General features: G+C 45.6%; 1 protein-coding gene across 1 annotated transcript; it reads left to right on the top strand.

Annotated features, from left to right (window-relative positions):
• The first annotated feature begins 230 nt into the window (after positions 1–230).
• Positions 231–9,050, top strand: Adamts1 (ADAM metallopeptidase with thrombospondin type 1 motif, 1). The gene is made up of 9 exons (NM_024400.2): positions 231–1,341; positions 2,845–3,191; positions 3,538–3,670; positions 3,993–4,160; positions 4,612–4,898; positions 5,121–5,307; positions 5,418–5,593; positions 6,529–6,704; positions 7,265–9,050. Exons 1-9 carry the CDS (start codon positions 612–614, stop codon positions 7,962–7,964), a joined length of 2,904 nt encoding a protein of 967 aa, NP_077376.2. The 5' UTR covers positions 231–611; the 3' UTR covers positions 7,965–9,050.
• Positions 9,051–12,723: the final 3,673 nt, after the last annotated feature.

Raw genomic sequence — 12,723 nt, 5'->3', positions numbered from 1 at the left:
TCGGCGTCTTACACCCCCAGAGTGACGAGCTGTGGCGTGAGGCCAGCGCGGAGGCTGCCCCCTCCCCCTTTGGGCCCCGAGGCGCAGAGCTCGGTTTAGCACCAACTGAGCTCAGGGGGCGGTGTCGCAGGGTTGGGGGGGGGAGGGGCTCCAATGTGGCTATAAAGGGGCGGCCGAGGCTGCCTAGTTCTTGCACTCGCTAGAAAGCTGCTCAGAGCTAGGTGCTGTCACTAGGCCTGAGCGCACAGCCCGGCGGAGAGAGCAGATCCTTGCTCAGATCCAGCCCTATCGCGGCCAAGGCGGAGGACGAAGAGTCCAGGCTCTTATTCTGGACTTGTTCCCCAATTCCAGGGCGCTTCTCGATCCTGCAGCAGCCTCTTAGCGGCTCCAGCAGTGCGGAGCCATTAACTACTCGGTGCTGGAATAAAAAAATTCCCGCGCGCCGGCGCAGCCTTTTTCTAAGTGACCCGGAGCTTTTGGCTGCGAGCTCTGCAAGAACTTTCAAATCAAAGTGCTTGTGAATTTTAAGCATCCGGAGCAGGCCAACGAAGCTCTGCGCGTCTAACCGTCTAACCAGAACAAGAGTTCTCTGCGCTGCAGTGTGCGGTGTCATGCAGCCAGAAGTCCCTTTGGGGTCAGGCAAGCTGAAGCCCTGCTCAGACATGGGGGACATCCAGCGGGCAGCGAAGTTTCGGAGCTCTCAGTCTGCACACATGCTGTTGCTACTCCTCGCTTCCATAACAATGCTGCTATGTGTGCGGGGCGCACACGGGCGCCCCACGGAGGAAGACGAGGAGCTGGTGCTGCCCTCGCTGGAGCGCGCCCGGGGCCACGGTTCCACCACACTCCTCCGTCTGGACGCCTTTGGTCAGCAGCTGCATCTGAAGTTGCAGCCAGACAGCGGTTTCTTAGCGCCTGGCTTCACCCTCCAGACGGTGGGGCGCAGTCCTGGGTCCGAGGCACAGCATCTGGACCCCACTGGGGACCTGGCCCACTGCTTCTACTCTGGCACGGTGAACGGTGACCCCAGCTCCGCCGCCGCCCTCAGCCTCTGTGAAGGTGTGCGCGGTGCCTTCTACCTACAAGGCGAGGAGTTCTTCATTCAGCCAGCGCCTGCGGTGGCCACCGAGCGCCTGGTCCCCGCCGAACCGAAGGAGGAGTCAATCGCACCTCCGCGGTTCCACATCCTGAGGCGAAGGCGGCGGGGCAGCGGCGGCGCAAAGTGCGGTGTCATGGACGAAGAGACCCTGCCAACCAGCAACTCGGGTCGCGAAAGCCAGAACACCCCGGACCAGTGGCCTCTGCGGAACCCCACTCCTCAGGGCGCGGGAAAGCCAACAGGTATAAGAGTGGCCCCCTTAGTCCACCCCGCCCCCCTTCTTTATGAGGGCACACTTCAGATTGCTTCTGCATGGGAATGACGCAGACCTGCAGTGAATTGAGGTTCTGGGGTCGGAACTCCCAAAAAAGTTGACCAAAGCCTGCTAGAACTATTATTTGCCCGAATGATTAATAGTTTAAGAAAAGAAGGAATCAGATCCTTCAGATAAGGGCGAAGCATTTCCTCCGAGAAGTCTATAACTCCATTCCTTACACTAGAGAATCTCTTCCCATCCCTTTAATTCCTTTAGTGAATGTATGAGTTCACTTTAACTAGGTTGTAGTTTCGCGCTGAGTTTTGTAACGTCAGTCCGTGTGTGCACGTAGAGCTCAAAGGAGGGCGGAGTAAAGGAGCAATGGTGACCTGGATGTGTGTTCAGGAGCCTAGGCAACGGAGTGGTGATCTCAGTTCTGTGGCCTTCGGTCAGTCCCCTTCCCCCATTTGAAAAGCTGACCCCGATGGCTGGTGGCTCTGAGGGGCCCCTCTGCAGAACCTACTTGGGAGGTCTTTGCTCCGCTCGCCCCGCCTCTAGGCGCCTCCTACCTCCGCCTGGCGACTAGCACTCCCTCTCTCGGCCGAGGTTGTGCTCCCTTGCGCTGTGGAATGTAGCCTCTGCTGATCCTCCTCGCTACACTTTTGCCTGACTCTGCTGCGTTCAGTCCCTACTAACCAGTTAGTTCATTTTATCACTCAAGTTTCTTTTTCTTCTGTTCTAGATTTCTCCCCCTTGTCCGATTTGTCCTAAGAGCTGGTAGTCATGCCCCATTTTACGATTTCTCTGAAGGCGGAGTCTCAGCAGCCGGGAGAAGGCTGTTCCAAATAGGCAACCCTGATTTCAGAAAGGAACTTCTTTCCCCCCGGGGCAGTGGAAGTGAGAGGAGGCAGGAACAGACTGCTGGGCAGAGTGGGTGGTCCTAGTGCCCGGAACTGAATGAGCAGAGAACCCCCTGGGACCCCTTGAATGAGAGAGCTGAGCCTTACAGACTGAGACTCCTCAAGCCCCACCCCTTGGCTGAGGCTCCCCGCCCTGCCCCATGCCTTCCACGTGGAGCTGGATGATCTCATTCAGGATTTCAGCCCTGGCTTCAATAGTGAAAGGGTGACTCAGGGCGCTCTGCCTGCTTCTCCAGCCAAGCTTTTACTATAGCTAGGTAGGAGGGTATCCATACTGCCTTACTCAGGCCGCTGAGTTTTCAAAGGCCACAAAAGAAATTCTGCAGACACATACATAGACAGTTTGATCACTCTCTAGGCTCTTTTGTTTGGTTGATTTATTTAAGGCAAAAGAAAAAAACAAAAATAACATGCACAGTTTTTAGAAGATGCAAATATTTGTTTTATTCTTGTTCCAAGTGTATTTCAGTTTTGTTTACTATGACTTGGTTAACTTTCCCAATATACCCCCAAGAAGGTCACTATTATGAGAAAGATTCCCATGAGCAAACTTCCTTTTCTTTTTACAGGACCAGGAAGCATAAGGAAGAAGCGATTTGTGTCCAGCCCCCGTTATGTGGAAACCATGCTCGTGGCTGACCAGTCCATGGCTGACTTCCACGGCAGCGGTCTAAAGCATTACCTTCTAACCCTGTTCTCGGTGGCAGCCAGATTTTACAAGCACCCCAGCATTAGGAATTCAATTAGTCTGGTGGTGGTGAAGATCTTGGTCATATATGAGGAGCAGAAGGGACCGGAAGTTACTTCCAATGCCGCTCTCACCCTTAGGAATTTCTGTAGCTGGCAGAAACAGCACAACAGCCCCAGTGACCGGGATCCAGAGCACTATGACACAGCGATTCTGTTCACCAGACAGGTAAGATAAGATGTTAGCATTTCATCACCTCGGAGGTCAGCCTTGCGCTATACAGATGGATTTAAAAGGCCCCTCATCTGTATCGCCTCATGTCCCCTTTCTGTTATAAGATAGCTTAGTCTGTCTTGCTTATTTCTATTTTAAACTTCAGCATCTCAAGTTGCACACTTCTATTTTAAAAGCATTACGGGAACTCTTGCTTAGAGTGACAGGTAGTCGATCCTCCAAGCACAACAATAATGAATGGACATGCTTCAAAACATACGTGAAGACAAGTCCGTCTGAGGATCTAAGTATCAAGTCCACTCCGTCCTACTCACAAGGGATTCCCCTTGGCTTTTTGCAGGATTTATGTGGCTCCCACACCTGTGACACTCTCGGGATGGCTGATGTTGGAACTGTATGTGACCCCAGCAGGAGCTGTTCGGTCATCGAAGATGATGGTTTACAGGCTGCCTTCACCACAGCCCATGAATTGGGTAAGTCGGCTTCAGAGTACAAGTTAAGCCCACATGCATGGATACAACCCAGTAAGGCAATCTGATCTGAGAGAGAGAAAGTATCTCAGACCATGTTGCTACTTTTGCCACTGGCATTTTTAGAAATGGTAGGATCTATTCCCCACTATTTCAAATAAGGTCTTAATAGACTGGGAGAAAGAGCCACAAACGTTTGAAAGTTGACATTTTAATATATGCCCCGATCAAAATAAGTATTAGCCCCAATACAGGTTGTCTAGTAAGAGGACAAATGAGCTGCACACGAGATCGTAGCTTAATGTCCCTCTTGTTTACTGCCCAGGCCATGTGTTTAACATGCCACACGATGACGCCAAGCACTGCGCCAGCTTTAATGGCGTGAGTGGGGATTCCCATCTGATGGCCTCGATGCTCTCCAGCTTGGACCACAGCCAGCCCTGGTCTCCTTGCAGTGCCTACATGGTCACATCATTCCTGGACAACGGCCATGGTAAGATGGCAGCTCCTCCCTTCTAGACAGTGTTCGACCTTCCTTGCGTAGGGTTCTCGTTAAGTGAGCTACCTGGTTCTTGCCCATTTTCCCTCTTTCACGATTTCCTCTGAAAGAGCATACTTTGTAGATCTTCACCTCCACTGCATCCTCCTCCCAAAGTCAATTCATTCATAAACAATGACTTCTCACCATTGAGAATTCAGAAGTACCCTATGGAGGATAATGTCTTGATGAAAACCTACCTTTCCCTGGCATTGGTTTTTCTCAAAATGCTAAAATTCACAAGTGGCTTTAAACGTCCTCTTTGCATGTTTTCACCATTTATGTATTAATAGTTGCCTCTCCTCTCTCTCTCTCTCTCTCTCTCTCTCTCTCTCTCTCTCTCTCCCCCTCCCTCCCTCCCTCCCTCCCCCCCCCCTCTCTCTCTCTCTCTCTCTCTCTCTCTCAGGGGAATGTTTGATGGACAAGCCGCAGAACCCAATCAAGCTCCCATCTGATCTTCCCGGTACCTTGTACGATGCCAACCGCCAGTGTCAGTTTACCTTCGGGGAGGAATCCACGCACTGCCCTGATGCAGCCAGCACATGCAGTACCCTGTGGTGCACTGGCACCTCCGGTGGCTTACTGGTGTGCCAAACAAAACACTTCCCTTGGGCAGATGGCACCAGCTGCGGAGAAGGGAAATGGTGTGTCAGCGGCAAGTGTGTGAACAAGACCGACATGAAGCACTTTGCTGTGAGTGTTTCTAATGAAACCTACTTGTTTGCAACTCAGAATTGAGAAGAGCTAAGTGATGCTTAAGGTCCTTTCCCAGACAAGTTCCCCTATCTGTCCCATAGTGGGACTACGAGACGATAGCATATTCTGATCACTGAATGTCTGTTTGACACTTTTCTCTGAGTCCCTAAAATGTCTCAATAGTTCTAACACCACACCGATGTCTGTATCTCCATTTAGACTCCTGTTCATGGGAGCTGGGGACCGTGGGGACCATGGGGAGACTGCTCAAGAACCTGTGGTGGAGGAGTTCAATATACAATGAGAGAATGTGACAACCCGGTCCCAAAGAACGGGGGGAAGTACTGCGAAGGCAAACGAGTCCGCTACAGGTCCTGTAACATTGAGGACTGTCCAGACAATAACGGTGAGTCATGCTGGACTTCAGCTCTCAGAAAGCAGGCGAAGGCGACGTGCCCACAACATGTGGTTGGAAGTTGGAAACTGGGAACATCATCACGGTCATTCTCTTTTCAGGAAAAACATTCAGAGAGGAGCAATGCGAGGCGCACAATGAGTTTTCCAAAGCTTCCTTTGGGAATGAACCCACGGTGGAATGGACACCCAAGTATGCTGGCGTCTCGCCAAAGGACAGGTGCAAGCTTACCTGCGAAGCCAAAGGCATTGGCTACTTCTTTGTTTTACAGCCCAAGGTAGGTACTTTTTTTACACGTTGTGTATTTTTGCTAAGGAGCCAAAGGCCTGGGCTTGCTGCTGCTTCACACAAACCTTTGGGCTCTCTTTACCCATTAATCTGAGTTCAGTTTTGAATTTGGAATACTTCTAAATGCAGGAGCAGCTCCATGCTTTGGGATTTGTGTTGCTTTCCATTGGAGAAGAAGCTTAACTCTAGCCAGCACTGAAAAGAGTCTTGCGTGGGTTTAATGTTGCTCTTTTATGCCCAAAGAATGGCCCTTTGAAAACCGAAGGGACTCCCTGTATAACTAGGTTTCATGTACAACAATTCATGATTAGATAAATTATATATTAACACAGCATCCAGGAGTTTTAGAAAGTAGTCCAAAGTACTTGTTATTGGGTACCTAGCAGCCGCACATACAAACATACTAATTAAGGTGAGAGTTTGAGAATTAAAAATTCATTGTACTTTGAACAGATTTGACATTTCTTTCGGTATTTTGTGAAGGGGATAAATCTTGCTTTGAATTAGAAAATGGAATTAAGTTTGTTTATGCTTGTCAGGTATTCTTAGATGGGAAGGAAAGGAGGTAAGATAGGAAAATACATCCAAGTTGTGGATGAAATATTTAGCAAGTGATTTACGAAGCACCTTCAACTGCAGCATATTATTCTAGGCACTGGCAATGGAACAGTAATCAAAGTGACAGTGAACACTCCTTCCATTGACCTTGGCAATCGGGGAGATAGGCCAGCAAACGTATAAAAATCAAGACATTTATAGACTTTACAGACAGCTATACGGAGTGTTGGAAAAGCCAGAATGAAGGTTAACGTGTGGCACATGACGAGGAGAATACTTGTAGTCTGGGAAGAGAGTGGAGAGGAGGGCATTCCTAAGTGCTATCACATCAGATACATAACCACCAGATGCATGTTGTCTCCGCAGGTGGTAGATGGCACTCCCTGTAGTCCAGACTCTACTTCTGTCTGTGTGCAAGGACAGTGTGTGAAAGCTGGCTGTGATCGCATCATAGACTCCAAAAAGAAGTTCGATAAGTGTGGCGTTTGTGGAGGAAATGGCTCCACGTGCAAGAAAATATCAGGAACGGTCACTAGTACAAGGTGAGTTTCAGTGTAGAGACATTGTGCTGCTCAGCTGGCAGAGAGCCTCCCTAGTATCCACAAGACTCTGGGTTCAACCCCCCAGCACCATCTAAGACCTGGGGTTGTGACACATACTCATAATCCCAGTACATGGGAGACAGAGACAGAAGTGACAAGACTGTCAGATGTTCAGGACATACATAGTGAGTTTCAGGTGACATGAAACCCTGACTGGAAGATTGAACACACAAAAAACAAAACAGTAAACCCAGGTACTTCGTGTAACTCCAGTGTTTGGCAGGCTGACTTGGGAGGATGGTTGCTATGAGGTCTAAGTTACCTTGGTCTTCATAATGAGTTCCTGTAGCCTGGCCTACAAGTGAACCCTTATCTCTAGAAGCTAAAACTGATTAATTAATCAACATATGAAACAAAAATACATACTTTAGAGACCATGTAATTTTGATATATGATTTTATAGGACTAAGGAAAAGTCAAATTTAAAAGAATTTAATATATTTAAGCAACATGGTCAATTAACCAATTGAAAGACATATACCCGTTTTCTTTGTCCACAGACCTGGGTATCATGACATTGTCACAATTCCTGCTGGAGCCACCAACATTGAAGTGAAACATCGTAATCCAAGGGGGTCCAGAAACAATGGCAGCTTTCTGGCTATTAGAGCTGCAGATGGTACCTATATTCTGAATGGAAACTTCACTCTGTCCACTCTAGAGCAAGACCTCACCTACAAAGGTACTGTCTTAAGATACAGTGGTTCCTCAGCAGCATTGGAAAGAATCCGCAGCTTTAGTCCACTCAAAGAACCCCTGACCATCCAGGTTCTTATGGTGGGCCATGCTCTCCGACCCAAAATCAAGTACACCTATTTTATGAAGAAGAAGACGGAGCCCTTCAACGCTATTCCCACATTTTCGGAGTGGGTGATTGAAGAGTGGGGGGAGTGCTCCAAGACATGTGGTTCCGGTTGGCAGAGGAGAGTGGTAGAGTGCAGAGACATTAATGGACACCCTGCTTCTGAATGTGCCAAAGAAGTGAAGCCAGCCAGTACCAGACCTTGTGCAGACCTTCCTTGCCCACGTTGGCAGGTGGGGGATTGGTCACCATGTTCTAAAACTTGTGGGAAGGGTTATAAGAAGAGAACCTTGAAATGTCTGTCCCATGATGGCGGTGTGTTATCAAATGAGAGCTGTGATCCTTTGAAGAAACCAAAGCATTACATTGACTTTTGCATACTGACACAGTGCAGTTAAGAGGTTTTGAGGACAATGTAGCGTGGGAGGGCTGATACACTGAAAGCAAGAGTGCTGGAGGGATCCTGTGAATCAAACCAGTAAACAGTGAGGTGTGGCAATGAGGTGTGTGTAGGGGATACATTAGCAAAAGAGGTAGATCCGTACACTATCCTGCCAGTTAACTTCTGATAGGGTAGTTAATGAGGAATAGTAGCATCTGAAAGACCATACATAGCACTATGAAGCCCCAAAGTACTATTAGTATTCCTTTTGTTACATCCACTGCACAAATAATTTTCAGAGTCTGGCAGAAGCATGGCTACCCTGTTGCATGGTACTAATTAATACTTTGTATCACAGGGGTTGGGAAAGGAAAGCAGAAGAATGGTAAGATTGGATTTCAAACATGGCTTACTTTTTTATCACTGGAGGCAGGGAGAAGGGTACAAACAAGATCATTATTCAAAGTTTCTGGCTGCCGTGGTTTCAGGGAAGGTTGATTCCTATCAAGAGTGAAAAGTTCTGATTGCTCAACATGAGAGAGAGAAAGCCTCGTCTCTGTGAAATAACTCTTGATTTCTTCTTAGACCATCTCCGTTTTTTAACCATAATTCCTGTTGAGGTAGTAACAATTCACCTACTTATAAAATGTACATTGGGTGGGAAAAAGTGAAGTATAAGAGTTACACATAAAAACTCAAGGAATAAGCAACATGGCTCCTGCTTTGCTTTCTCCTAAGGTTAGCCTGCCTGGGATCTGTGGACGTTAAAGATAATCCTTGACTCACAAAAGGCAGTAAAACCATACATGTCATGCAAGAGTAAGAATGGGCTATAGAGATCAGGGTCCCATGAGATGGGGGACACGGAGGTCACTCATCTCACATGGGAGACTGCTGCAGGATAGCAGGTCCACTCCTGGCAGCTGGTCCAACAGTCGTATCCTGGTGAATGTCTGTTCAGCTCTTTTACTGAGAGAGAATATGACTGTTTCCATATGTATATAGTAAAATACATTACTATGATTTATATGTACTTTATAAGTATTGGTTTGTTTGTTCCTTCTAAGAAGGACTATAGTTTATAATAAATGCCTATAACATATTTATTTTTATACATTTATTTCTAATGATAAAACCTTTTAAGTTATATCGCTTTTGTTAAAGTGCATATAAAGATAGAGTATTTATACAATATATGTTAACTAGAAATAATAAAAGAACACTTTTGAATGTGTTTGCCTATTTTCTGAAGTGGGCTTAACTCCTGGGCAAGAAATCTAATGAGACACAAGCATTGGATTTCAGGACAGCTTTAAAATCTGGGTGAATGAACTGTATTTCCTGTTTATAGACATACTAATAAAAAAGAAGTTGATGATGTCTTTAGTGATAAGATTGTTACTAACGTGGTTGGCAAATTACTGTAAAGAGTCAGATAGTAAGCGTTTATGGCATTGTAGGCTATATTTCCTGCCACAACCCTGTGACAGTGAATGCTTTGTAGGAATGAGAGCAGCCATAAATGACATGTACACCATAGCTGTGCTTTAATAAAACCTTATTTACAAAAACAAATGGTGGGCCAGATTTGTTCTATGAACTTGTTTGCCAACTCCAAATGTGGTAAAGTAAATGGAAAATGATTCAGCTATGGATGCACTTTGGATTTTTGTCTCCCTTAATTATATCAAATAAGTAAGAATGCATGAACATATTTAAGCTATTGAGTAGAAACAGTGCCTCACACATTTGGGACAGATATGAGTGGTGAGGTAATACTGTGAAATATTTGCCTCCCTTACCAGTAATACTGAGGTTTGGGGGAGAAACCGTGGACTTCTGTAGACCATTGTGTTTTTGAACATTAAGTATTTCAACAGTGACAGGTTCAGATTATTTCCATTCTGCTGTTGCTTTTAGAAAATTGTTCACTAGAAAACTGGCAGTGTGCCCAACTACTGACGGTTCTAACTTTCTATTCACCTTTTAGTCTTCTCAGCATAATTTTTTTTTTTACATCTCGAAACAAAATGCTAACTTGGGCCTCAGTTACTTAGTGTGTCCCCCCCCGCCCCCAGCCACTGAATGAATGGTTCTCATGGTTCTCAGGTATTAGCTTTGTCTGTACAGACGAGGGTGTAATGGGGATAGGAACATTAATTGGGTTAACTTTCCCTATTACCTACTGTAAGACCTGAAGATAAAACTGGTCCTCTCACATCATGGAATAAGTCTTTACATACAGAACTTGACCAGGCAGTGGCCCAGATTGTCCTATGTACCAGCAACTTACATTGATATTGACTTGCCACTTAGTATGCTGCAAATTCCCAGGGTTGGTTAGAAGACTATATTCCCACAAGCCCTGACTGATGTCTCCTCCACATGATACCTGAGCAAAGGTCCGTATATTGCACTCAAAACCTGTAACATAGAAAAGTTCTCTATTGAACTTTCCTTATTCACTAAGAGTATTTGTTTTCTACTTAAGCAGCTTCAGAAGACTTGAGTATTAGCATACTGCAGGAGCCTGATGTGGTGGCTCGGGTCTGTAATCCTAGTACTCTGGGGACCAAGGCAGCAGGGTCATGGTGACTTAAAACTAGTCTATGCTCCAGCAAAAACACCCATGCTTCAAAACAATAAAATATATACATAACTACATAAATAAATATATCTGTGTGATTTCTTGATGGGAGAAGGAATTTGAGCATAGAAGCCATGAAATTTAGTTTTATATATATATATATATATATATATATATATCTTCATTTACATGTCTTAAAATTTACATTTGTTTCATTAGAAGTCCCTATAAGTTTGATTATCATACAACTCACAGATTTATAAAATGTTATGCATAAAAGCATATGAATGGGAGAATAAAAAGACAACATAAACAAACGAATCTTAAAAGGTATAGGGAATTGAAAATAAAGTCTACACGGACATTAGCTTGACATAGAATAATCATTCCACCAGGAGTCAGAGCCTCTAGCAGCACATAATTAAACTCAGGTACCAATATACAAAGCTGAAAACAATGTTAGTAAGAACTTTCAATGATACTGTTTTTAGCCTCTGACAGCTCCATCACATTCTTCTGGTAAAAATGTAAACCCCAACAGTTAAAGTAGCAATGAGGATTTGCAGCCTCAAAAATCCATATTTTCAAGAGTAAACTCAAAAACAAACAAGCGAACAAAAGCAAAAACAAAAACAAAAACTACTCAGGAGGCGGAGACAGGGCAATCTCTGACTTCAAGGCCAACCTGGTATACAGAACTACAGGGCTACACACAGAAAACTTATCTCAGGAGAAAAAAAAAGTGTAAGCTCAGTCCCCTCAGAAACAAGAAAAAGAGATCTGCCACACCTCCTGTTCTTAAAATGCTGCACAGAAAGACAGGCTTTACCAGGGTGGCCTCTGCTTGCATGGCCTGCAATTGTCCCCAGAGAGAACTGTCCTGCCTCTAGCACCTGCTTCCCCATCACTGACAGCCAAGTCCCAGGTCTGGCTTCTCTACCACACATGTGTGTGTCTCCTGAGGAGAGAGCTATATTCCTTTTCAGACTCTGTCTTTTCACAACATTCAGATCATCCTCCAGTTCTGTTACCTCGTTTTACCTAACAACTTCCTCACCCAGCATCTATGCTGGTCCTCCAGGCCAAGGTAGAAGGCCACATCTTTGGGACCACATAGTCTAGCTCTCCTGGTGAGTCTTACTCAATTCCTTCCTCCTACCCCCTTCCCTCCAGGCATAAAAACCAGGCCCAGAGAGGATCCAGAAAGGTCTGCTCAGTCTGACCTACTCTGAGCCACCACTGCCCCTCCATCATACCCCTCTAGGCACAGACCAAGACAGGAGCCATATGTAAGCAGAATCCCTTGTCTACTCTGAACCAGAACTCTCAGTACACACAGTCTCTCCAGGGTTACGAAGAAGCCCATTCTGAGAATTCTCTTTGCCACAGCCCAACCCAGAACTACATTTTTCTGCCTTTACTGAGTCTACTCAGCTACTAGCTGCTTGTCCACACCCAGACAATACTAGGAGGCCAACTAGTACTTCACTCAAGTGTTCTACTATGACACTAAGGCAGTGGTTCTCAACCCTCCTAATGCTGCAACCTTTAATTCAGTTCTTCATGATGTGATGACCCCCCCAAAATAAAACTATTTTTTGTTGCTACCTAATAACTGTAGTTTTGTTGTTATGAATCATAATGTGAACATTTTTGTAGATAGAGGATTTCTAAAGGGGAAGGTGGGAGGCCTCAGATTGAGAACAAGTGTCTTAGAGTCTAAGGTTCATCACACTGGCCACCACTGTGCTAGAATCACCCCACCCCAGTTTCTCCAATCAATAATCAACACTGAGTATAAACAGGACTGACCTGCTTACTCCTCCTACCTGGACTGAAGTAAAAGCTAATTTTAGACAACAGCAAAAGAAAACCAAACCTCCACTCAACACAGATGGGCTAGTACCTCACATCAGACACACAGTCAGTGATGCAATTCAGGTAAGGTCTTATCTACAAAACCACAAACAATATGAAAGTCCAAGACTGTACACACAGAGCTGTGACCTCTATGCCTATAGAAATGTTCCCCAATGGAAATTACTCAGAAAGATCTCAGGACACAGAGTTTAACAACTGTAAATATGACTAAAGAATTTAAGGAATTGAAGGAAACAGGAAATCCCTGGATGAACTAAAATAGGATGTAAATAAACCCCCAACTGGAGGCAAAGAAAATGAAAACCAA

Source organism: Rattus norvegicus, chromosome 11 (genome assembly GCF_036323735.1).
Source record: "Rattus norvegicus strain BN/NHsdMcwi chromosome 11, GRCr8, whole genome shotgun sequence".
NCBI lineage: Eukaryota > Metazoa > Chordata > Mammalia > Rodentia > Muridae > Rattus > Rattus norvegicus.
Note: the sequence above shows the minus strand (reverse complement) of the source record. Positions and strands in the feature narration are given on the sequence as shown.